The following is a 22,075-nucleotide window of genomic DNA, read 5'->3' as shown; positions in this document are numbered from 1 at the left end:
TGAATTCTTATGAATATATATCCTATCTAATAAAGAGGGAATATGCTAATTGACCATCACTCCATCACAAAGATGGCTGCACTCACAGCTGAAGCCAAGTTCCCATAAGGAGCCTTAACGAGCAATCATCAGGGACCTGAGGCTATGCCCTCCTCCACCCCCGTAGGGCTTGACAGGGCACCTCAGGCCGCATCCCCCACCCGGCGGGGCTTGACAGGGGACTTCAGGCCACGCCCCCCACCCCAGCACTGGGCCAGGAGACCTGAGGCTGTGCCCCCCTGCATGGCTGGGCTTGACAGGGAACCTCAGGCCGTACCCCCCACCCAGTGGGCCTTGACAGGGGACCTCAAGGTGCATCCCCAGTGCTGGGTTGGGGGAACTCAGGCCACGCCCCCCACTCCAGCACCAGGCCAGGGGATCTAAGGCTGTGCCCCCTGCCTGGCTGGGCTTGACAGGGGACCTCAGGCCACGCCTTCCACCTTGGCACCAGGCCAGGGGAACTCAGGCCTTGCCCCCTGCCCCAGCGCCAGGCCAGGGGACCTGAGGCCACGCCCCCCACCCGGCGGGGCTTGATGGGGGACCTCATGGTGTGCTTCCCATCCTGGTGCTGGGCTAGGGGACCTCAGGCTGCGTTCCCCACCAGGTGGGGCTTGACAGGGGACTTCAGGCCTCATCCCCCACCCTAGCACCGGGCCAGGGGACCTGAGGCTGCGCCCTTCTGCCTGGCGGGGCTTGACAGGGGACCTCAGGCCTTGCTCCTCACCCAGTGGGGCTTGACGGGGGACCTCAAGGTGCACCCCCAGTGCTGGGTCGGGGGAACTCAGGCCACACCCCCCACCCAGCAGGGCTTGATGGGGGACCTGAGGCTGCACTGCCCTGCTGGTGAGGCTTGATGGGGGACCTGAGGCTGCGCCCCACCCCCCGCCTGGCAAGGCTTGACGGGGGACCTCAGGCCATGCCCCCACCCAGCAGGGCTTGACAGGGGATCTCAGGCCATGTCCCCCACCTGGCAGGGCTTGACAGGGGACCTCAAGGCATGCCCCCCGCCCCGGTCTGGGCTGGGGGACCTCAGGCCATGCCCCCCATCCTGGCACCGGGCCAGGGGACCTGAGGCTACGTCCCCTGCCTGGCGGGGCTTGACAAGGGTGGGCCAGGTCTGGATCTAGCCCAATGTGGGCGGGGGCTGGCCGGGTCTGGATCTCACACAATTTTGAGGCGCATGTGGGTGGGCGGGGACTTGACTCTGGATCCCGTGGTGCACCCCAGACTCTGACAGGAGGAAGGTTTTCATTTACATTTTACTAATTTTCTTTTATCTCTGACACTTCTAGTATAGAGAAAGGGCAAATAGCAGTATTAAATTATTTCCTCTAATTAATCCCCTTTTAATGTGCATGAATTTCATGCACTGGGCCACTAGTGTGTGTGTGTGTGTGTGTGTGTGTGTGTGTGTGTGTGTGTGTGTATGTGTGTGTGTATGTGTGTGTATGTATGTGTGTGTGTGTGTGTGTGTGTGTGTGTGTATATATATATATATATATATATATTTACAAAGTGTTTGTAAATATTCAAAATTGCCCAAATTCAAAATTGCCCAAGTAGAAAAATCTAAAGTGCTCCAGATGAATATATTTTTAAGATAAACTAGTAGCATATGTGCTTCTCACAAAAAATAAATAAGGTTAATGTAATTATATGAAAATTTAGAGCTTAGGAAGTATGAGAAAATTAGGATCAGATTATTTCTAAATTTCTATATTATGACTGAATATGGCAAAGAAAAGAGCATTTGTAAATGAAAACAAACCCAAAAGGTAAAAATTGGTGGCTGTATTCCTGCTCCCTTGTTCCACTTTTGGGTCTTGAGCATCTCCAGGCAGGTGTACTGCTCTAGCATCCTCTCTGCTTCCTGGCTCCCTGCCGCAGGCTCTCCTTCCTCCACTCTGCCTCACATGTTGTCAGGGGATCTTCCTAAAGTGTAATTCTGATCATCACTCCTTTGCCCAGAAGGTTATTTACCACAGAAGGGCCAGCTCCTGAGCTTTGCAGGATGCCCCACACTCACTTTCCTGCCCAATTTCTCTTTTTTTAAAGAAAATAAATTTTCACCTGGCCAGTGTGGCTCAGTGGTTGAGCGTCAACCCATGAACGAGGAGATCATGGTTCGCTTCCCCGTCAGGGCACATGCGGGCTCAATCCCCAATATGGGGTGCGCAGGAGGTAGCCGATCAATGATTACCTCTCATCACTGATGTTTCTATCTCTCTCCCTTCTCTCTTCCTCTCTGAAATCAATAAAATATATATTTAAAATAAATAAATTTTCTTTTTAAAAATTTTTATTGATTAATTTTAGAGAGAAAAGTTGATTTATTGTTCCACTTATTTATGCATTCATTGGTTGATTCTTGTATGTGCTCTGAACATGGATCAAACCTACAACCTTGGTGTATCGGGACAATGCTCTAACCTAGTGGTCGGCAAACTGCGGCTCACGAGCGACATGCGGCTCTTTGGCCCCTTCAGTGTGGCTCTTCCACAAAATACCATGTGCAGGCGCACACGTACAGTGCAACTGAAACTTCGTGGTCCATGCGCAGAAGTCGGTTTTCGGCTCTCTAAAGAAATTTCAATCATTGCACTGTTGATATTTGGCTCTGTTGACTAATGAGTTTGCCGACCACTGCTCTAACCAACTGAGCTACCCGGCCAGGTCTCTGGCCAGATTCCTCTTGCCTTTGGCTACATCTCACCTATGCACTAGCCACACGGAACTGCTTACTACTCGCTGAAGTGGTTGGTCCACACTCTTCGTGAATCAGCTCTTTCGCTCATTTTCTTCCCTCTGGTCAGAATTCCCTTTCCCTTCCTCACTAACTTCCTACCCAACTCTCACAGCTCTACCCCAACGTATTCTCCCCAGAACTTTTATTCCAACTGGTTGTAATCCTCTCACCAATGTACTTTCAAGTATCTCTAAAGGCACTGGTATTCCATCTTACATCAAACGACTTCTCTCCACTGTAGGACTGTAAACTGTCTCAGGCAGAAGCAGTTTAAGCTCCTGCTCTGTGCCCTGAAGCGACTGGCATGGTGCTTTACACAGTGGAGGCACTCAAGTATGTACTAAGTCAAATTATATGGAGTTCTGCTCCAAGAAAGTCACTGGGAGGAAAATACTTTGAGTCACAGATACAAACTGAGAGGTCTGCTGATAGCACTGTGAGAGAGTCTCAGAACATGCAAAATTTGTAGCAATGGGAGAAATATTTTACTTTGGCAGGACTAAGGCCTATAGGCTTTTTTTAATTTAATAAATCTTTATTGTTCAGATTATTACAATTGTTCCTCTTTTTCCCCCCCCCATAGGTCCCCTCCACCCAGTTCCCACCCCACCCTCTGCCCTTACCTCCCCACCACTGTCCTCATCCATAGGTGTACGCTTTTTGTCCAGTCTCTTCCCACACCCCTTTCCCCCCGAGAATTGTCAGTCCACTCCCTTTCTATGCCCCTGATTCTATTATATTCACCAGTTTATTCTGTTCCTCAGATTTTTTATTCACTTGATTTTTAGATTCACTTGTTGATAGACATGTATTTGTTGTTCATAATTTTTATCTTTACCTTTTTCTTCTTCTTCCTCTTCTTAAAGAATACCTTTCAGCATTTCATATAATACTGGTTTGGTGGTGATGAACTCCTTTAGCTTTTTCTTATCTGTGAAGCTCTTTATCTGCCCTTCAATTCTGAATGATAGCTTTGCTGGGTAGAGTAATCTTGGTTGTAGGTTCTTGCTATACATCACTTTGAATATTTCTTGCCACTCCCATCTGGCCTGCATAGTTTCTGTTGAGAAATCAGCTGACAATCGTATGGGTGCTCCCTTGTAGGTAATTAACTGTTTTTCTCTTGCTGCTTTTAATATTCTCTCTTTGTCTTTTGCTCTTGGCATTTTAATGATGATGTGTCTTGGTGTGGTCCTCTTTGGATTCCTTTTGTTTGGGGTTCTGTGCACTTCCTGGACTTGTAAGTCTATTTCTTTCACCAGGTGGGGGAAGTTTTGTCATTATTTCTTCCAATAGGTTTTCAGTATCTTGCTCTCTCTTCTTCTGGCACCCCCATAATTCTGATGTTGGTACACTTGAGGTTGTCCCAGAGGCTCCTTACACTATCTTCAAATTTTTGGATTCTTTTTGCTTTTTGCTTCTTTGTATTTCAACTCTTTGACTTGATTCTTGCGGTCCTCTAGTCTGCTGTTGGGTCTCTGTATAATATTTTTAATTTCAGTCAGTGTATGTTTAATTTCTAGTTGGTCCTTTTTCATATCCTCGAGGGTCTCGCTAAATTTATCGGCCTTTTCTAGAAAATTCTTGAAAAACCTTATAACTGTGGTTTTGAACTCTATATCCAGTCATTTGTTTTCCTCCATTTCTTTCATTTGTGATCTGTTTCTTTGTCTCCGCATTTTCGTTGTTTCCCTGAGTTGGTAGAGTAGCTTTGTGTGGTAGGTGTCCTATAGGTCCCAGTGGCTCAGCCTCCCCAGTTACCTGAGGTGGACACTCTTGGTGCACCCCTTTGTGGACTGTGTGCTCAGCCTTGTTGTAGTTAAGTCTTGATTGTTGTTGGTATCACTGGGAGGAATTGACCTCCAGGCCAATTGGCTGTGAGGATCAGCTGTGTCTACGCTGGGAGAACTTCTGTGCTGGAGACAGCCTTATGAGACAAGACTCGCAAAATTGCAAAAGCCTCTGTGCTCAGCTTGGATGGGGCGGAGTTTCAGGGCAGAGCAGACTGCCTTGGTTTCCCATTAGCCCTGCCCTATGAGGCCCCTGGGTCTCAGTGCCCCTCGGTAATCGATGCAAGCACCTCTGAGAGAAAGCCACCCTTGAGTTTCGCCTGCTGCCAGACAGTCCAGCTTCTCCCCCAATGAGTAGGGGTTCCCAGAAACTTGCCTGGAACTGGAGTTCAGTGCAGTGGGGAACTTCTGTCTCCCTCCCGCTTTAGAAAGCCAGCCGCACACTCAGCCTCCCATGCATTGAGCAGTCAGTCCTCTCTGCACGCGCGCCTCCGGACCTCTGCCTTCTGCAGCTCCTGAGTCTCAGTGTGCTTTCTCTTTTCCTGACAGTCCAGATTCCCCCCGAATGAGTCTGGTTTCCCAGCGTCTCGCCCGGGACTGGAGTTCAGTGCAGTTGGGAGCTTCCGCTTCCCTCCCGCTTTAGAAAGCCAGCCGCGCACTCAGGCGCCTATGCACACAGCCGCCCGTCCTCTCCGCGTGCGAGTCTCCGTACCTCAGCCTTTTGCAGCTCCTCTGAGTCTCAATGTGCTTTCCTCTTTTCTTGTAGTTGTAGAATTTCCACTCAGCCAGCTTTCCTGTGGTTCTGGATGGTGTCTGTTTTGTCTTTTAGTTGTAGTTTTGATATTGTTGTGCGAGGCAGCAGTTTAGGTGTTTACCTATGCCGCCATCTTGGTTTCTCTTCCCAGACCTATAGGCTTTTGTGAGGTCATGACAGAAAAATAAACACACAAAACCTCTCTCTTTCCAGATAAATAATAAATGAACTAAAGGAGAGCAACCTTTAAAAAATTACCATTTTGCCCAAGTCAAACTGTAGAAAGTAAAACAAGAAGTATTAACAATTATATTACAATGAAATCACAAATAGTCCTAATTATTTAATTAACTCCAGAAAAGGACTTTTGTGAATTTACTCCCAATTAATAGGAAGCCACACTAAAAATCAGTAGCTTTTTCTTAACTACAGGCTCCAAAAGTGAATGAATGAATGAATAAACGCACTTAATAAGACCTGATTCACTACAAACCAGTGGTTCCCAAAATATTTGTGGGAAAGAAAATATTTCCTCTCTGTTGCAGACTGACACTTATAAAATTACTATAAATAAAATGAAAAGAAAAAAATATTATAAAAATGCTGCAGCAAATGTGTAAAGGTTGATGCATCTTTTCCATACATGCCATGGTCCAATCACAGACTCTGCAAACAGACAGCCATCTGCTCTGTTCCCCCAACCCACATACATTCAACACACTACCAGTGCAGGGAAAGGCAGGACATGTGCCTACCTTCTGCTCTTGCACCTCAAACACTGCTTCATGGACACTGCAGGCAAAAAGAGAGGTGGGCAGATCACTTAGATCCATCATCTCTTCCAAGTCATCTTCATTTTCACCAAAAACCATCTCTTCTTCCTCTTCTTGGTCACTGGTACAGAGACCTGACTGGCTATCATTCCAAGATTTCATAGTGTCCCTCAGCATTTTCCCCTAAAAGCAGGTCTTCTCTGTTGTTAAAGTTCTAAGATGTCTACCAGGCATCTACTGTCAAAAAAAGAAAACAACAGAGGTAAGATTTTGAGCAAACAATGTTCCAATTAATTCTCAAGACAGCAATTCATCAAGGGAAACTATTTTTTTCACTAAAGATAAATCAGCATTTAAATCAGCTCATTACAGTTTTCACAAATGAATTCTATATACACTAACTTGATTTGCTTAGCATATTCTGCATAATATATTTCACTGGCAATGATATAATACCAAAAAAAAAAAAAAAAGAAAAAAACGGCAAAAAGTTTTCTAGTGAAATCGAGGGGGGAAAAGATAACAGAAAACAAGATAACATCAATATGTATGCTAGTTTGCAAGCCGCAGGAAGGAAAATGTGAACCAGAACTGCCTTCACATATTTGTTGTGGGTTTTAGGTCTACAACATGGAAACTGCACAGCAGAATAAAACCCACACTGATTCACTCACCATCTGCAGCCTGACATGTGGTCAGCGAGGAGCTGATGTTACCTCTGTCAACCAATTTGGTTTTTTTGGATATACTCTCAAAGAATTAAGTTACAGAACTGAAAGTTCTATACAAAGTCAGTCCTTGTTAATATTAGAAATATTCACAGTAGGTAACATCTGTCATAGACAACAATCAAAATGATGTCCTTTTCTGAACATTTAAAAAATCAAGAATTTTAAACCCAAAGCATGGAGCTCACCGAGTCCCTTTGCTGAACAGTGGAAGAGAGCCTGTCCTGTTTATGTGCATGTCCCTGTGTTCCAATGAACTGCACCCCACACCCACCAAGCAGAGTGCCTTAACCATAACACATTTGAAGATGCTGAAACAGAATTCAAGAAATACCAAGCACAGAAAAGTTAAGTGATCATGATTACTACTACCTCAATAATACTCAATTTATTTTCCTTCTTATTTCAAAGAACATAAGGCCGCAAATATATGGCTTATATAGAGCACACTACAGGATGTTAACCCTAATATATAAAAAGCCAGGGGCCGTCATGACCCAAACAACCGACAGACAACCAAACACAGGCTGCGTGGGGTGACAAGGCTGGCAGGGGGGGCAGTTGGGGGCACCCAGGCTGGCAGGGCAGGCAGTTGGGGCGACCAGGCCAGCAGGGGGGGGCAGTAAGGGGAGACCAGGCCAGCGCGGGGGGGGGGCAGTTAGGGGCGACCAGGCTAGCAGGGGCGGGCAGTTGGGGGTGACCAGGTTGGTGGGGGGGGGCAGTAAGGGGCAATCAGGCTGGCGGGGGGGGCAGTTAGGGGCAACCAGGCCGGCAGAGGGGGGCAGTTGGGGGTGACCAGGTTGGCGGGCGGGGGGGGGGGCAGTTAGGGGCAACCAGGCTGGCAGAGGGGGGCAGTTGGGGGTGACCAGGCTGGCAGAGGGGGGCAGTAAGGGGAGATCAGGCCAGCGGGGAGGGGAACAGTTGGGGGTGACCAGGCAAGCAGGCAGGTGAGCAGTTAGGAGCCAGCAGTCCTGGATTGGAGAGGGTGCAGGCTGGGCTGAGGGGACGACCCCCTCCCCCCCCCCCCATGCATGAATTTCGTGCACTGGGCCTCTAGTTATAGGATTAAAACAGTGGTTTTGTTGTTATTCTACTACATCAATCAGAAAAAACTAATTTTTAAAAGTAAAATCTTTACTCCCTTGAATGAACATTTTCTGAATGCCTACTGTGTGCAGGGATTACTAGGGACTGTAGGTAAATAAGACCTGGTTCCTATCCTCAAGGGGCTCTCGCAAAGCAAGAATGTCTCCTCAACAACACTGACCGCTCCTGAAGGATCGTGTTCCTTTAACTGGTTCCTATACTTTCGATTTCTCTTTCTCCATCTGTCCCTTTTCCTCAGCAAATACACCTGTTCAAGATTCCCGTCCCCACCCAACCTGCATTAAAGAAAACCCTTTCAGAGTTGACCTTCCCATCCGTCCATCAGTTTACCTCTCTCAGTCTTTCCTTCTGATTTCCTAACAACTTCCTGGAAAGAGTAAGTCCTTGCTGTGTTCACTTCCTCAACTCCAGCCATTCCTGAATTCAGTGTAGCTGGATTTCTGTCATACCTTTTGGCTGAAACCGCCCCCACCGTGGACAGCAATGGTTTCCTAAGAGTTGGAACCTAACTTCAGGCCTCTGCCCACCTCTGCAGCATGAGACCCTGCCGCCCACCCAGGCACTCTGAAACCTCCCGTACCCCTGCCCTCTGGGTCCCCGTCCTTCCTGCCTCTCCTTCCTCCCCAGCTGCCGTTATCACTGGCTCCTCTTTCTCCACTCACCCTTTACAACTTCTCTCTCTGAGGTTTCCTCCCCATCCTCTTCCTTTTCTTCCTCTACCAGCGTTGTTTGAGCCATACCCAAGCATTTAACCACCTCACCACCAGAGCTTCTCAACTTTGCTTCTTGCCTCCTGTGGTGCACACACATCAAGTGTGTATCAATACTGTCTCTTGTTCCGGACAATGATTCTTAAGCCAGAAAGGATGTCACCAAAGTTGAGGGGGAAGCAAGGGCAGAATCTTGGGCAATGAAAGGGATGGGGAGTTTGGAAAAAGTACGCGACCCCATGAGACTGTGATCTGGCCCTAGGTCTTGCCTGCCTAAGTATACCGCTCTGTGTGATTTATACATCCAGACTCAACCTCCCTCCCCTGAGTTCTAGAGACTTCTATTTTTAGCTTTCTATTGAATAATTCTACTTGGGTAGCCTACAGGGTACTACAATTGTTTTAAATGTATTCATTTAATTAGATTACTGTGCTGGAAATCTCCAATCTGGAAAGGAACCTGATGAGGGGGAAATGGTATCTAATTGTGGTTTTTCATTGTAATCTTTTCTTCAAGACTACGTTGTCGGGTGGAGTTCCTAGCTCTCATAGCACTTTTTTTATTTTTCTGTTATGTACTTACCTTATGACTATTTGTTTACAACTCACCCCTAGCTACCAGACCATGACTGCCTTTGAGTCCCCAGTCCCTGGCACAGCTTCTAGCTTACAGTAGATGCTGAATAAGGATTGCTGAATGAAAGCAGATAGCACTGTGTTTACACCACAGATAGGGCAGCACAGACAAAGGAAAACATAATTCTGCGTGAGATCAGAGACAGCTTCCCATAGGAGGCTATGGTGAGACTGAAAGGATGAACACCATTTCAGCAGGAAAAGAATGGGAGTGCCTTCCAAGCAAAGCCGTTCAAGGGCAAACAAAGGTCAGTGTGCGCAGACATCAAGTAATCTTGGGTGGCCAGAGGGTACCTGCTTGGTGGAGATGGCATGAGACAAGGTTAGAAAGGTCGGTAGGAGCCAGGGACCGGTGAAAACAAGGCTAGAGAGTTTTGACGTTAAGATCCCGTCGACATCAGCATGCCACTAAAGGTGTTTACCAGGGAGATGATACAACCAGCCCAATTCAACTTTCAGTATCACTAAAGGTGGATCGTCTTTGTATCTTAGTTCTTAGAGGCACTAACGTTTTGAATCTCCCCCTACCTCCAATGTATTAAAAAGAGGTGAGGAAAATATTGTGCCCATTTTTTTAGAGGTTGGAGATTTGGGGAGCTCTGAAAGGGCTAGATTTTGAAATCTGAGAAAGTCAAGTTATTTCTGATAAGATTTTTTGTTTGTTTCTAAGTCCTTCCTCTAACCCTTAAAAAAAAATCAGAGCACAGGAAACAATGCTTCACCTGATTAAAACATTTTTTTTCTTAGAATGTTACACCTTCATTTCCTGTTTTCTACCTGTGTTTTTGGGTAACTTTTTTGGAAGGACTATAATTTCAAACAGAAAAGTTTTAGGAATAGTACAAGGGCCCTAGCAGGTTTGGCTCAGTGGATAGAGTGTCAGCCTGCAGACTAAAGGGTCCTGGGTTCGATTCCGGTCAAGGGCACATGCCTAGGTGGTGGGCTCGATCCCCAGTGTGGGGTGTGCAACAGGCAACCAATCAATGATTCTCTCTTATCATTGATGTTTCTATCTCTCGCTCCCTTCCTCTCTGAAATCAATAAAAATATATTTTTAAAAAAGAATAGTACAAGGAATTCCTGTATACTCTTTACCCAGGGTTACCATCACTTATATTTCTGCCTATTTTAAAAATCAGTCTCTATTTTTATATATATACTTCCCCCGCTGAATCATTGAGAGTAAGATGTGTGCCCCTTTTACTCCCCAGTACTTCAATGTGTAAGAATATCATTTTCTAACTTAACCCACACTGCAATGGTCAAAACCAGGCAATTTAACATTGATATACTACTATTATCTAAATCAGAGTCTATATTCAAATTTTCTCAGTTATCCCAATGTCCTTTATAGCTACTTTCTCTTCAATTTTTTTTAGATTGTTAAATTATTTGACTTTGTTCCGAGATAGCTCAATAATCTTTACAGCCTTGTCATATTTTCTTCACTTACACATTACTACATATTTGATACAGTTTAAAAGGATGGATTGATGAAATAGGACAGTAGCTGTAAACAAGTTTGAAGTCTTTAAGTCTATCCCATCAGACTAGTATCAGGCTCCATAGTCAGACTTTTCTAGATTTAAACTCTGGCTCTCCTATGTTTGCTTTGCTTCTCTTTTGGTTTCCTCAACTATAAAATCCTATTCTATATAATAAAAGCATAGTATGCAAATTGTCCCCTCTATCGGGAGTTCGTCCGGCAGTTTGACCAGGGAGCGGGGTGGCCGGGAAAGGGAGGGGGTACCCGGCTGGCAGCTGGAAGCCGCTAGGGAGCCCACCAGTGCACGAATGGGCCTCTAGTGGGAATAATAATAGTCCTTGGCTAGTAAAAGACTTAAATGAAAGAATATATGCTAAATGCTCAGAATAATGCTTTGCATATATAGTTAATGCTAAATAATGATTTTTATATAGGCACAATCTATGTCAATGCATTGTTGGGTCGAAAGGACTCAAAAGGACCACAGGTGTACTTGATATTAAAAGAATGAGAAAAATACATACCCAAATGATCTAATTCCAAGCAACAAAATGGCTACAAAAGTAAAACTAACACTTTGTATAATTTTAAGAAAACTGTTCAAGCACAGACCTATCAATAAAACCAGTTCTGGAGCAACCACTGGCAGTAGTAATATGGCTCCAGTATGAAAACGTTTAAAGATTTAAAATCAGAGAACTGGCTGAAAAGGCCTCACAAAATCTTATGTTGTAATTCAGTACATACAATATTAGAGACATTACCAGTCAGATGATGGTTCCCTTGCTAAGGGCAAACCATGAGATTTTTTTAGCTATAGCTTAAGTCAACATTGTCAACCATTTCAAAATTTCTGACATTATAAATGCAGTTAGATTTCATTTATTTATTTTTAAAATAAGTTTTTATTTATTTTAAAGAGAGGGATAGAGAAATAGAAACATGGATGAGAGAGAAACATCAATCGGCTGCCTCCCATACACCCCTTACTGGGATTGAGCCTGTAACCTGGGCACGTGCCTGACCGTGAATCAAACAGTGACCTCCTGGTTCATGGGTCAATGCTCAACCACTGAGCCACCCTGGCCAGACTGTTAGATTTTAATAGAAACAGATATGATCAAAGCCAGCCAAGAGACCTGACAATCCTAGCACACATGGAAAAAAATCATTTTATAAGGTATCTCAGCTGGTACTTTAAAAGCAGCTTGGTTTTATTAAGGCAAAGGAAAAAAAATTACAAAAAGATACCGGTTCTATGCTGCTATTACTGGAGTTGTTGCTAACTCTGCCCCAACGCCAACTTTGACAAGACTAAGCTGTCCCTCAGGTTACTAACCCAGGAGACTGACTACTGACTGGTTCAACAGAAGGGGAGGAGCTTCTGGAAGCAAAGTTCAGCATCATCTCCAGTGCAACTGTAGCTGAGGCTGGCTTCTGGCAAATTGTTCCTTCATGGAAACATCAAATGAGTGGAAAACTCCAAGTAGCATGACCATCTGCTCCGTTACAACAAGCCTTGTGACAAAAGTAATCCATCAAGTCAAAATGTCAAGCACATGGATTTGGCTTTGCATTTTAAGTTCTGACCAGAAAAGATAAATTCCTCCTCCTCCAGTTTTAAAAAACACATTTCCTTTTTTTTTTTTTTTTTTTTTTTAATATGGAACGCTTCACGAATTTGTGTGTCATCTTTGCACAGGGGCCATGCTAAACTTCTCTGTATCGTTCCAATTTTGAGATATGTGCTGCCGAAGCGAGCACCAAATTTCCTTTCGAAAAGAATATGCTTCTCAACTAAGTGAACATTAAACTACTTCAGTCAGGGATGCACTTACTATTTTTGATGTGTTCAGAATGCTACTGATCAATTCTGGAAGGGAACAAGTACTCCATCTCCAGCTCTAAAATGCCCTGCTACAGAACCTTTGGAAAAGTCACTTGGCTTTTTGCTTTCTGTTTGTCCTCTCACCTATAACATAAGGAAAATATTCACAGGGGCTGTTGAACGACTAAATTCCTTTTTAAAATGTCTGAAATATAAATTTAGACTGAATTTCTTTTAAAGAAATACCTTCAGGATTGTCACTGTGGGGGTTCTGAATGGCTAGCATACAAGCATGTATTTTCTGTTCCGTCCTCATTCACCATTTACAGGAAGAATTTTATTTTTTAAAATTCATTTGTATTTTTTTGCCGAAACCGGTTTGGCTCAGTGGATAGAGCGTCAGCCTGCGGACTGAAAGGTCCCGGGTTCGATTCCGGTCAAGGGCATGTACATTGGTTGCGGGCACATCCCCAGTGGGGGGTGTGCAGGAGGCAGCTGATCGATGTTTCTCTCTCATCGATGTTTCTAGCTCTCTATCCCTCTCCCTTCCTCTCTGTGAAATATCAATAAAATATGTTTAAAAAAATTCATTTGTATTTTTTTATTTTTAAATATATTTTTATTGATTTCAGAGAGGAAGGGAGAGGGATAGGAACATCAATGATGAGAATCATTGATTGGCTGCCTCCTGCATGCCCCCTACTGGGGATCGAGCCAGCAACCCAGGCATGTGCCCTGGACTGGAATTGAACCTGGGACCCTTCAGTCTACAGGCCAATGCTCTAACAACTGAGCCAAACCAGCTAGGGATATTGGTAGAATTTTACTACATTTTTATAGCTGTGGTGGAAAGAAAATTGGTGCAACTGTAAAGTAAAATAGGTGAAAAGTCAATTTTTTATATTTTGTATATTTCAATAACCTATGCCCTCTTTTCATAGATAATCTAGAATTGGTCCTATTATAATCATTGAGATTCAGTGCCTCATGAGGAATAGCATTTGTTAGTTTGAGAGAGAAAACAGAAACAACACAAATCAACTGTCAGAACATATGAAGTAATAGATTTTAAAGAATAATTGAAGTAGAGATATAAAAGACTTATACTATTTGTTCTGCTGTATATATAATTCATTTTCCCTTACTATAACTTCTACATTCTAAGAGAAAAATGGAGATCCATTATCTGACCTCCAATTTCTGTTTTTTTTTTGGGGGGGGGGTGTTAAATAATAAGTGATATTGAACTTTAGAGCTTCCATTATTTACAGGCTTAATGGACTTCCAAATCATACTATTTTTCATGATGTTTGGCTTAAGTCTTTCAACCAAAAAATCCTTCAGCACCGTGCAAAATTTGTTCTCATTTGTAACCCTTAACATCCACAAGTCTAAAAGCTTTACAAATATTATCATTCAACTAGAGGCCCGTTGCACGAAAATTCATGCAAGAGTAGGCCTTCCTTCCCCCAGCTGCCGGCACCGGCTTCCCTCCTCTGGCCGCTGGCAGGCACCTTGGACCTAGGCTGGCTTCCCTCTAGCCCAGGCTTTGTCAGGAAGGGCGTCTGGAATGATGTCCAGTCTAATTAGCATATTGCCTTTTTATTATTATAGATAGTGGGAAAACTCTTGTTTTCACTAAAAGCATTGAAATCTCTCCCCAAGCTAAGACAGAAAAGGTCTGCCAATCCAGGAAAATGTAAAAAAAAAAGGGGGGGGGGACTATTAGTTTTCAGGCCTTTCATTGTCTTCCTGCTCCCCAAGTGCACTTGCAGAATACCATGATAAAATCCCCACCAAAAAGGACAGGTGTGCATGATGCACAAACATCTTTATCCTCAGTCTCAATATTGTGTCTTTGTAATTTAATACACAGAACCAGAGCTAATGAAATAACCTTAAAATGTTATCATCAAAAATCATATATAATCACAGCTACAAATATGTCAGTTGCTTCTCTTACCAAATGCATATTTCTGGGAAAAGTTAGAATGGATGTAGTGTGCCTAGGTGATTTTTTCTGTAAGAGGGAGTGAATAGTTTTGGCTTTGAGTGCTACCCTGAAACATCACTTTCATCCTAGCCTGTATCTGAAACAAGGATCTGAACAGCTCCCTACACAGACTCCTAACCCCTGAAGGGGAGGATCAGGTTTTGCACGGAAGCCGGAATGAAGCAACCTGAAAACAGAGCACCGTTGCTCTATCGGTCCAGGCAGCAGATGGGAGCCGACAGACAAGTTTCAAGAAGTTAGTGAACAAGTAATGCATCGCGGGGGAGGAGGAGCGAGAGAGAAACAGGGGGTTCCAACTTCTGGCCTCTCGGTTTCACCGACAGCACCTTCCCTGCCTTCAGGAGCAGGCTGGGCCTGTCAGCTTTTCAAAAGTCAAACAGTCGTCTGGGAGAGCACTGTTGGTGGAGAGGAGAGGAGAGGACAATTTTCTTAGTTTTGTTTTCCAAGACACCACCCTGGAGCTGCCAGGGGAGACGCTGGGCACGAGAGGGGCTGGCCCCAGGAGGCAAGGACGCCGCACTATCTCTAGGGTCTGGGGCACCAGAGTGCCCACCCCTCCCGGGCATGTGCGCACCATTCGTTCTCTTTCACCATTTTTGTTGTTGTTTTGGTTTAACTTTGCGCACCCCGTGCTCAACACCCGACCCGGTGCTGGTTGAATACCTGTCGGAGACAGGGTGTGGGGCCCGCCACACCCTGCCAAGGGGACTCACCTGCGCCTCGGCAGCCCAGCTGCAGGCAGGCGGCAGCCAGCGGAGGCCGGGCGGGGCTGCGTGGGAGCCGGACGCCAGGAGGAGCCGGACCCGGCGAGACGTACCGGGCGGTAGCCGAAGCAGAGTCGGTGCGGGCAGTCTCGCCGCCACACCCTCGTCGCCGGCGGGAGAGACCGCCTCGGCCGGGGAACCGGCGTCGTGAAGGCCCAGCCGAGCTGCTCGCGTCGCGCGCGCCCAGCCCCGCGCGCTCCCGCCCCGCCCCGCCGTGCCCGCCCCCTCCCCCGGCGGAGCCGCCCGGCGCAGGCGCCCGAGGTCGGCGGCCCGAGGGTGCGCGGGGCCCGGGCGCTGGCAGGAAGCGGCCCCGCCCTGGCGCGCGGCCGTGGGGCGGGGCGGGGTCTGGGCGCGCGCGCACTTGGCCGGCGCCGCTGGTTTTCTGGTTCCGGGAGGTCGTGGGGGTTTGGGTTGTCACGCTGGGGCGGGGGCGCGAGGGACCCATGACCACAGGACCCGGAGCGACCTCCCACCGAGGCCAGAAGTAGTTTATCTCCTCCTCCTGCTTAGCCCGTATGTCCGTCACGAGAACAGTAGGAATATTATGAGCATTTACTGAGGGCCAATTACTATGTACCGTGCGCCGCCTGCTTTGCGAGCTTTACCTCGTTTAACCTCACGGTAAGCAGCGAACCGTGTATTATCCTCATTTTATAGATGTGGAGGGGTCCCATGTGCTTAATTGCCAGGCGAGAGAGGCTGCTAGGAGGTAGCTGAGCTGTAGGTAGCGCTTGGGTGTGCAACTGCTAATCCCTGGCGCTTAACCACGTGGGGTACTGCCGCCCCCTCCTGCCCCTCCACCGCTCCCCTCTGCACCCTGTGAACAATATTAATAACGCTTAGATTTTTAGATCTTTTTCCCCCCCTTCTTTACAAAACACTGTCCATGCAGAATCTTGCTTGATTCTCCCAGAAGCCCTGGGAGACAGTGAAGCATAATTACGTTTATTTTACAAATAGAGCAAGGGCCGTAGCCGCTCAGTGAGTTGTCCAAAGTTACAGTGGTAGGACTGGGGCTTCCTTTGATAGGTATCATTATTATTATCTTATTTTTTAACATATTTTTATTGATCTCAGAGAGGAAGGGAGAGGGAGTGATAGAAGCATCAATGATGAGAGAGAATCATTGATTGGCTGCCTCCTGCATGCCCCCCACTGGGAGTTGAGCCTGCAACCCAGGCATGTGCTCTGAACCATGACGTCCTGTTTCATAGGTCGAGGCTCAACCACTGAGCCACACCAGCTGGGCTTATGTGTTGATTTTATTGTTGTTGTTTTTTTATGAGACATCTGGACCAAGTTTGGGGGAGAGTCTGTGTCTCTGCCCTTCCAGTGGTCGGCAAACTGTGGCTCTGTTGACTAATGAGTTTGCCGACCACTGGACTAAATGGAAGCTACCGTGTAGTTGGAAGCTGTGAGGATTAGGCAATTGTGGCATATTGTGTGCAAAGAGGTAAAGGGTAGTATACGACAGTGGTCGGCAAACTCATTAGTCAACAGAGCGGCAAACCGTGGCTCGTCAGCCGCAGTTTGCCGACCACTGCCTTAGACCACAGAGAGGGAAACAGGCGCAGAACAGGACAGGAATCTGTCTTAAGGATGTGCAGCTGGAGGGAAATCAGTTTGATCACTGCTCCCCTCCCCCACCAATAACCCCCTCAGAGTCTAAGTGAAGCAAATTGTAGGTCAACATCAAGGAGGCAGTGTTGTCAGGCACTCAGCACCTGGGTCATGATCCTGTACCATCAGAGACTTATGTCCAAGGATTGCCCCCCAAGTTCCCCCCACCCTGCTCATTCTTTCTGTTGTTTCTGCTGTTTCCCACCTTGACCTAACCAAGTTCTTTTCTTTCATTTACTTAACAAATATTTATTGAAAGTCACTTCTTTCGTTAAGGTCACCCTAAGAACTGCAGTAATTTTTCTTCTCTAAATTCCTCTAACACAGCAACTTTGGCGAAAACTGAGTTTTTCGGTCAAATGAGTTTGGAAACTGCAGCATTCTGTATCCCTGACTGAGGATCCATAATGCACATTAACAGAGAAATGGCTCTGAGAAATGCCACAATATAAAGACTGGTTTAGCCTTAACTCAGAGCTTCCCTGAGGTATTAGGCCCTGTGCTGGGCACTGGGCTTCCAATGGTGAAGCCCACACAGATCTGCCCCTTCAGGGGCTCACAGCTAGGGGAGACGGGTAAATAAATAGATAATTGTGAAACAGTTGTATACATGCACTCACAAAGGCATTTGTAAAGTGCTAACAAAGCAGAGAAAGAAGTGAGCAATTCTACCTAGAAAATTAAGGGAAGGTTCTGCAGTTAAGAGGCTATTTGAGCCCTACCTGATTTGGCTCAGTGGATAAAGCGTTGGCCTGCGGACTGAAGGGTCCCGGGTTCAATTCCGGTCAAGGGCATGTACCTCGGTTGCCAGCCTGGGCTCTGGTCGGGGCTCGTACAGGAGGCAACCAATCAATGTGTTTCTATCACACTGATGTTTCTCTGTCTTTCCCTCTCTCTTCCACTCTCCCTAAAAAAATAAAAATTAAAAAAAAATCAATGGAAAAATATCCTCGGGTGAGGATTAACAAAAAAACCAACCAACCAAAAAAAGAGGCTATTTGAGTAGTTTTCTAGGTGGAGTATATGGAAAAGGCATTCCATGGAAATAACAGCTTATTTGGACATATAAGTAAACCTTTGTGTTGGTTTTTGGTATTAAATATTGTTCAAGTTTTTTTTGTTTCATTATTTTTTTGCATGCAATATACCACTCAAACTGAGTTAAGCAATGATGGGATTCATTGACTCATATAACAGAAAAGTCATGGACTTCAGGCATGGCTGGATCCAGGTGCTTACACTGTGACATCAGGATGTAGTTTTTGTTCTCCATTTCTTGACTCTGTTTTCTTCTTGTTGACTTTTCATTCTCAAGCTGCCTTTCCCAATGACTTGGCAGAATAGCTGCTTACAACTTCCAATCACATCCCTACCAGCAGTAAGAGAGTTTCTTTTCCTCCATGCTGTCAACACAAGTCCCAGGACTACTCTTATTGGTCTAACTTGGTGACTTTACATCACTAAACCACTCTCTTGAGAAGGGATATGGGATATTCTCACAACTCAGGCTTGGCTCATGTACTTACCTCTGGGGCTGAGATCAGCAGGTCTTAAATCTCATGGACTGAGCACTGGGGAGAAGTGGCTTCCTGTGCGAGGTATTTTCTTCCCCTCAGATCTACCTTCTACCATTTTCTTTTCTGATTCGTGCCTCAGGGAGCTGATCCGCATGGCTGGCTTGAATGGGTGCCTCTGGCTTACAGTCAGATTTATCCAGTAGGAGATGTTGGGAGGAGATCAGAGGGTTGGAGGAGGATGAAGTAGGGTATTATTTCATAGGCCCCTTCCCTTCTAGGTCACGGCAGGTAGGCTACGTACATCTACTGAGGCTTCTGTCAAGTGATTGTTTTCATACAGGTCTCTCTCCCAGTTCTGATAGAGTCTCCCTTCTCTTGGCCTAGAGGTGGTAATGGCTCTTCTCTGATGGAAGCTCAGGGTATCATACTATCATTACTTCTTGTTTCCCTCAACCTTGCCCACACATTTATAAGTAACCTTTACCAATCTCCCCTCAAATTAACCTCCTGCTGGAACCCTGATGGTTACATTCATCAAAAGCAATTCAAGTTTCTGCCCAGCCAGTGTGGCTCAGTGGTTGAGCATTAATTCATGGACCAGGAGGTCACGGTTCAATTCCCGGTCTGGGCACATGCCCAGGTTGCAGGCTCAGTCCCTGGTGGAGGGGGGTGCAAGAGGCAGCTGATCGACGATTCTCTCTCATCGCTGATGTTTCTACCTCTCTCGCCCTCTCCCTTCCTCGTTGAAATCAATAAAAATATATTTTTAAAAATATAATTCAAGTTTCTATTACCAAAAGGAAGGGAAAGGATAAAGAGCAGGAATCGCAATAAGATAGCCATACATTATTACGGTAGCACTACTGCAGTAATGCAGACCAGAGATGACAGTGGCCTGGCCAATAGTAATAGGGGAGGAAGTGGTGAAAAAAAGTAGGATTCTGGCTATATTGTAAGGGCAAAGTTCACAAAATGTACCGGTGAGTTCTATGTAAGTGGTGAGCATGAGGGAAGAGTTGAGGAAGTAGTTGGAAAACATAGGTCTGTAGCCTAGGGTGAACTCAGGCCAGGCGTGGTGATTTGGGAGGGAGGGTGGGGGGTGGTTGAAATCATAGGATCAGATGAGATGACCCAGGAAGAGCATGTGGAATAGAACACAAAAGGGCAAAGGGCAGAATCCAAAACAGCACCAGCCTTTACGTGGTGGGCAGAGGACGAGTTTCCATTTTGAATCTTATCAACTAGGTTATGAGAAACTCGAGAATAAGAACGGAATCTTCCACATCTTTCCTCTTACCATTGTGTCCAGAAAGGTGCTGGGCACACAGTGTGTAATAAATGCTTGTTACGAATGAACTGGACAGTTTCACATTTCTAACCCTCCTTCCCATCATTGTGAGTTTTGAGTTTCAGGCAGAGAGAGAGAGAGAAAAAAAAAGAGAGAAATTGACCCCTTGTGGCTGGATCCACTGGAAAGCTGTGCTGAGGTTGACAAGTGTTTTGCTGTCCTGGGAAACCCAATAGAGCCCGTCAGATGCTGCTGCAGATCTTCAGGGACTCATCTCGTGCCTTTCAGGAGAATTTCCAGGTAGGCGATTTCATTTCCGATTTTGTCACTCTTGAGTAGATTTAAAAGCCAATACTTTAAAATCTCTAAATTAGATTTGTGCTAGGGAAGTAAGAGACGTGATGAAAGATCTCCATCTCACATTCATGCATTGCTGGTGGAATGTAAGTGGAGATGACTGTTTTTGGAAACTGTTTGCCCGGTTATCCAGCTAAATGTACACCTACCCTATGACCCAGAAATTCTACTCCTAGATATATACCCAAGGGAAATGTAAGCAAATGTCTACCCCTCCCCCAAAAAAGAACGCTTTTTATTCATACTATCCCCAAACTGGAAATATCCCACATTTCTATCAAAAGAAGAATGGATAGCCCTGGCCAGTGTGGCTCAGTTGGTTGGGCATCGTCCTGTGCACTGAAAGGCTGCCAGTTTGATTCCTGGTCAAGGCTTATGCCCGGGTTTCAGGCTTGATCCGAGAGTGGGCGTGCAGGAGGCAACTGATTGATGTTACACTCTCACATTGATGTTTCTCTTTCTCTCTCTACCTTCCTCCACTCTAAAAATCAATAAACTATTGAAAGAAAAGAAGAATGGATAAACAAACTATGGTATATTCAAGCAATGGAATGCTACACAGCCTGGAAGGAGCTGTTCTTTAAACAATGCAATCCCACACCCTAACCGGTTTGGCTCAGTGGATAGAGTGTCGGCCTGCGGACTGAAGGATCCCGGGTTCGATTCCAGTCAAGGGCATGTACCTTGGATGCGGGCACATCCCCAGTAGGGGGTGTGTAGGAGGCGGCTGATCGATGTGTCTCTCTCATCGATGTTTCTGACTCTCTATCCCTCTCCCTTCCTCTCTGTAAAAAATCAATAAAATATATTAAAAAAATAAAATAAACAATGCAATCCTTGAATTTGTTAGGAGATACTATTTCCTGATTAATTTGAGTGGCAGATGGATTGAGAATAAGATCCAAATGACCAATCAGAAAGGAAGGGGTGCAGAGAGAGCCTAGGAGAAAATGGAACATTAAAAATGGGCAGCTGCATGAATAGCCCAGGGACTAAAATTATTTTGATTTTTCTTGACTATCAGTCAGGAGATAGGAGTCACACTGACAGCCTTTTGGAGACTGGTGATTTGAACAGGAAGACTTTAATATAAGCCCAGCTGGTGTGGCTCAGTGGTTGAGCACTGACCCATGAACCAGGAGGTCCCCGTTCAACCCATTCAGGGCACATGCCTGGGTTGCAGGCTCGATCCCCAGTAGGGGGTGTGCAAGAGGCATTCGATCAGTGATTCTCATCATTGATGTTTCTCTCTCTCTCTCCCGCTCCCTCTCTGAAATAAAAAACATTTTTAAAATAAAAATTCAAAAAAAGAATTTAAGCCCAACTGGCATGGCTCAGTGGTTGAGCATGGACCAGGAGGTTATGGTTCAATTCCCTGTCAGGGCACATGCCCAGGTGGTGGGCTCGATCCCCAGTGTGGGGCGTGCAGGAGGCAGCTGATCAATGATTCTCTCTCATTGATGTTTCTAACTCTCTCCCTCTCCCTTCCTCTCTGAAATCAATAAAAATATTTTACAAAACAAATTTAATATAAAGGATTGTTACCTAGATACGTATAAAGTTATTGACTAGTAAGTGAACAGGTAAAAAGAACTCTGGGGGATTATGGAGTAGCAATTGCAGAAAGCAGCTACCATTCCGAGAAGGAAAGGAACCAAGGAAAGAAGTTGCGATTATTAACATTTAAAAGGTAAGAGGATATTCAGCCATAAACATGAACAAAGTATGGATACATGCGACAGCTTGGATGAACTGTGAAAACATGTGAGGGCAAAGAAGCCAGGCACACAAGTCCACATATCACAGTGGTCGGCAAACCGTGGCTCGCGAGCCACATGCGGCTCATGAGCCGCGGTTTGCCGCTCTGTTGACTAATGAGTTTGCCGACCACTGGGATAGGGGCTTAATCACAAGGAAC

The 22,075-nt window shown here is 45.7% G+C and overlaps 1 protein-coding gene across 5 annotated transcripts in view; it reads right to left on the bottom strand.

Moving 5' to 3' along the window:
- RCAN3 (RCAN family member 3) overlaps positions 1–15,601 on the bottom strand; it is a 47,071-nt gene extending 31,470 nt beyond the window's left edge. For 4 of the 5 annotated variants that reach the window (XR_013959825.1, XM_080654015.1, XM_080654016.1 and 1 more), the window contains exons 1-2: positions 15,325–15,601; positions 6,085–6,339 (exon numbers count right to left, since the gene is read on the bottom strand). Coding sequence is in view for 4 of the 5 variants with exons in the window: in XM_080654015.1 (XP_080510141.1) it covers positions 6,085–6,279 (195 nt within the window). In the remaining variant the exon portion in view is untranslated. The remainder of the gene's footprint in view (positions 1–6,084; positions 6,340–15,324) is intronic. The other variant, XM_080654014.1, reaches the window with a different exon arrangement.
- Between the last annotated feature and the right edge of the window lie 6,474 nt (positions 15,602–22,075).

The sequence above is a fragment of the Plecotus auritus genome, assembly GCF_963455305.1.
Source record: "Plecotus auritus genome assembly, chromosome: 2".
Lineage (NCBI taxonomy): Eukaryota > Metazoa > Chordata > Mammalia > Chiroptera > Vespertilionidae > Plecotus > Plecotus auritus.
The sequence above is the reverse complement of the archived record's forward strand: the minus strand, read 5'-3'. Positions and strand labels throughout refer to the sequence as shown.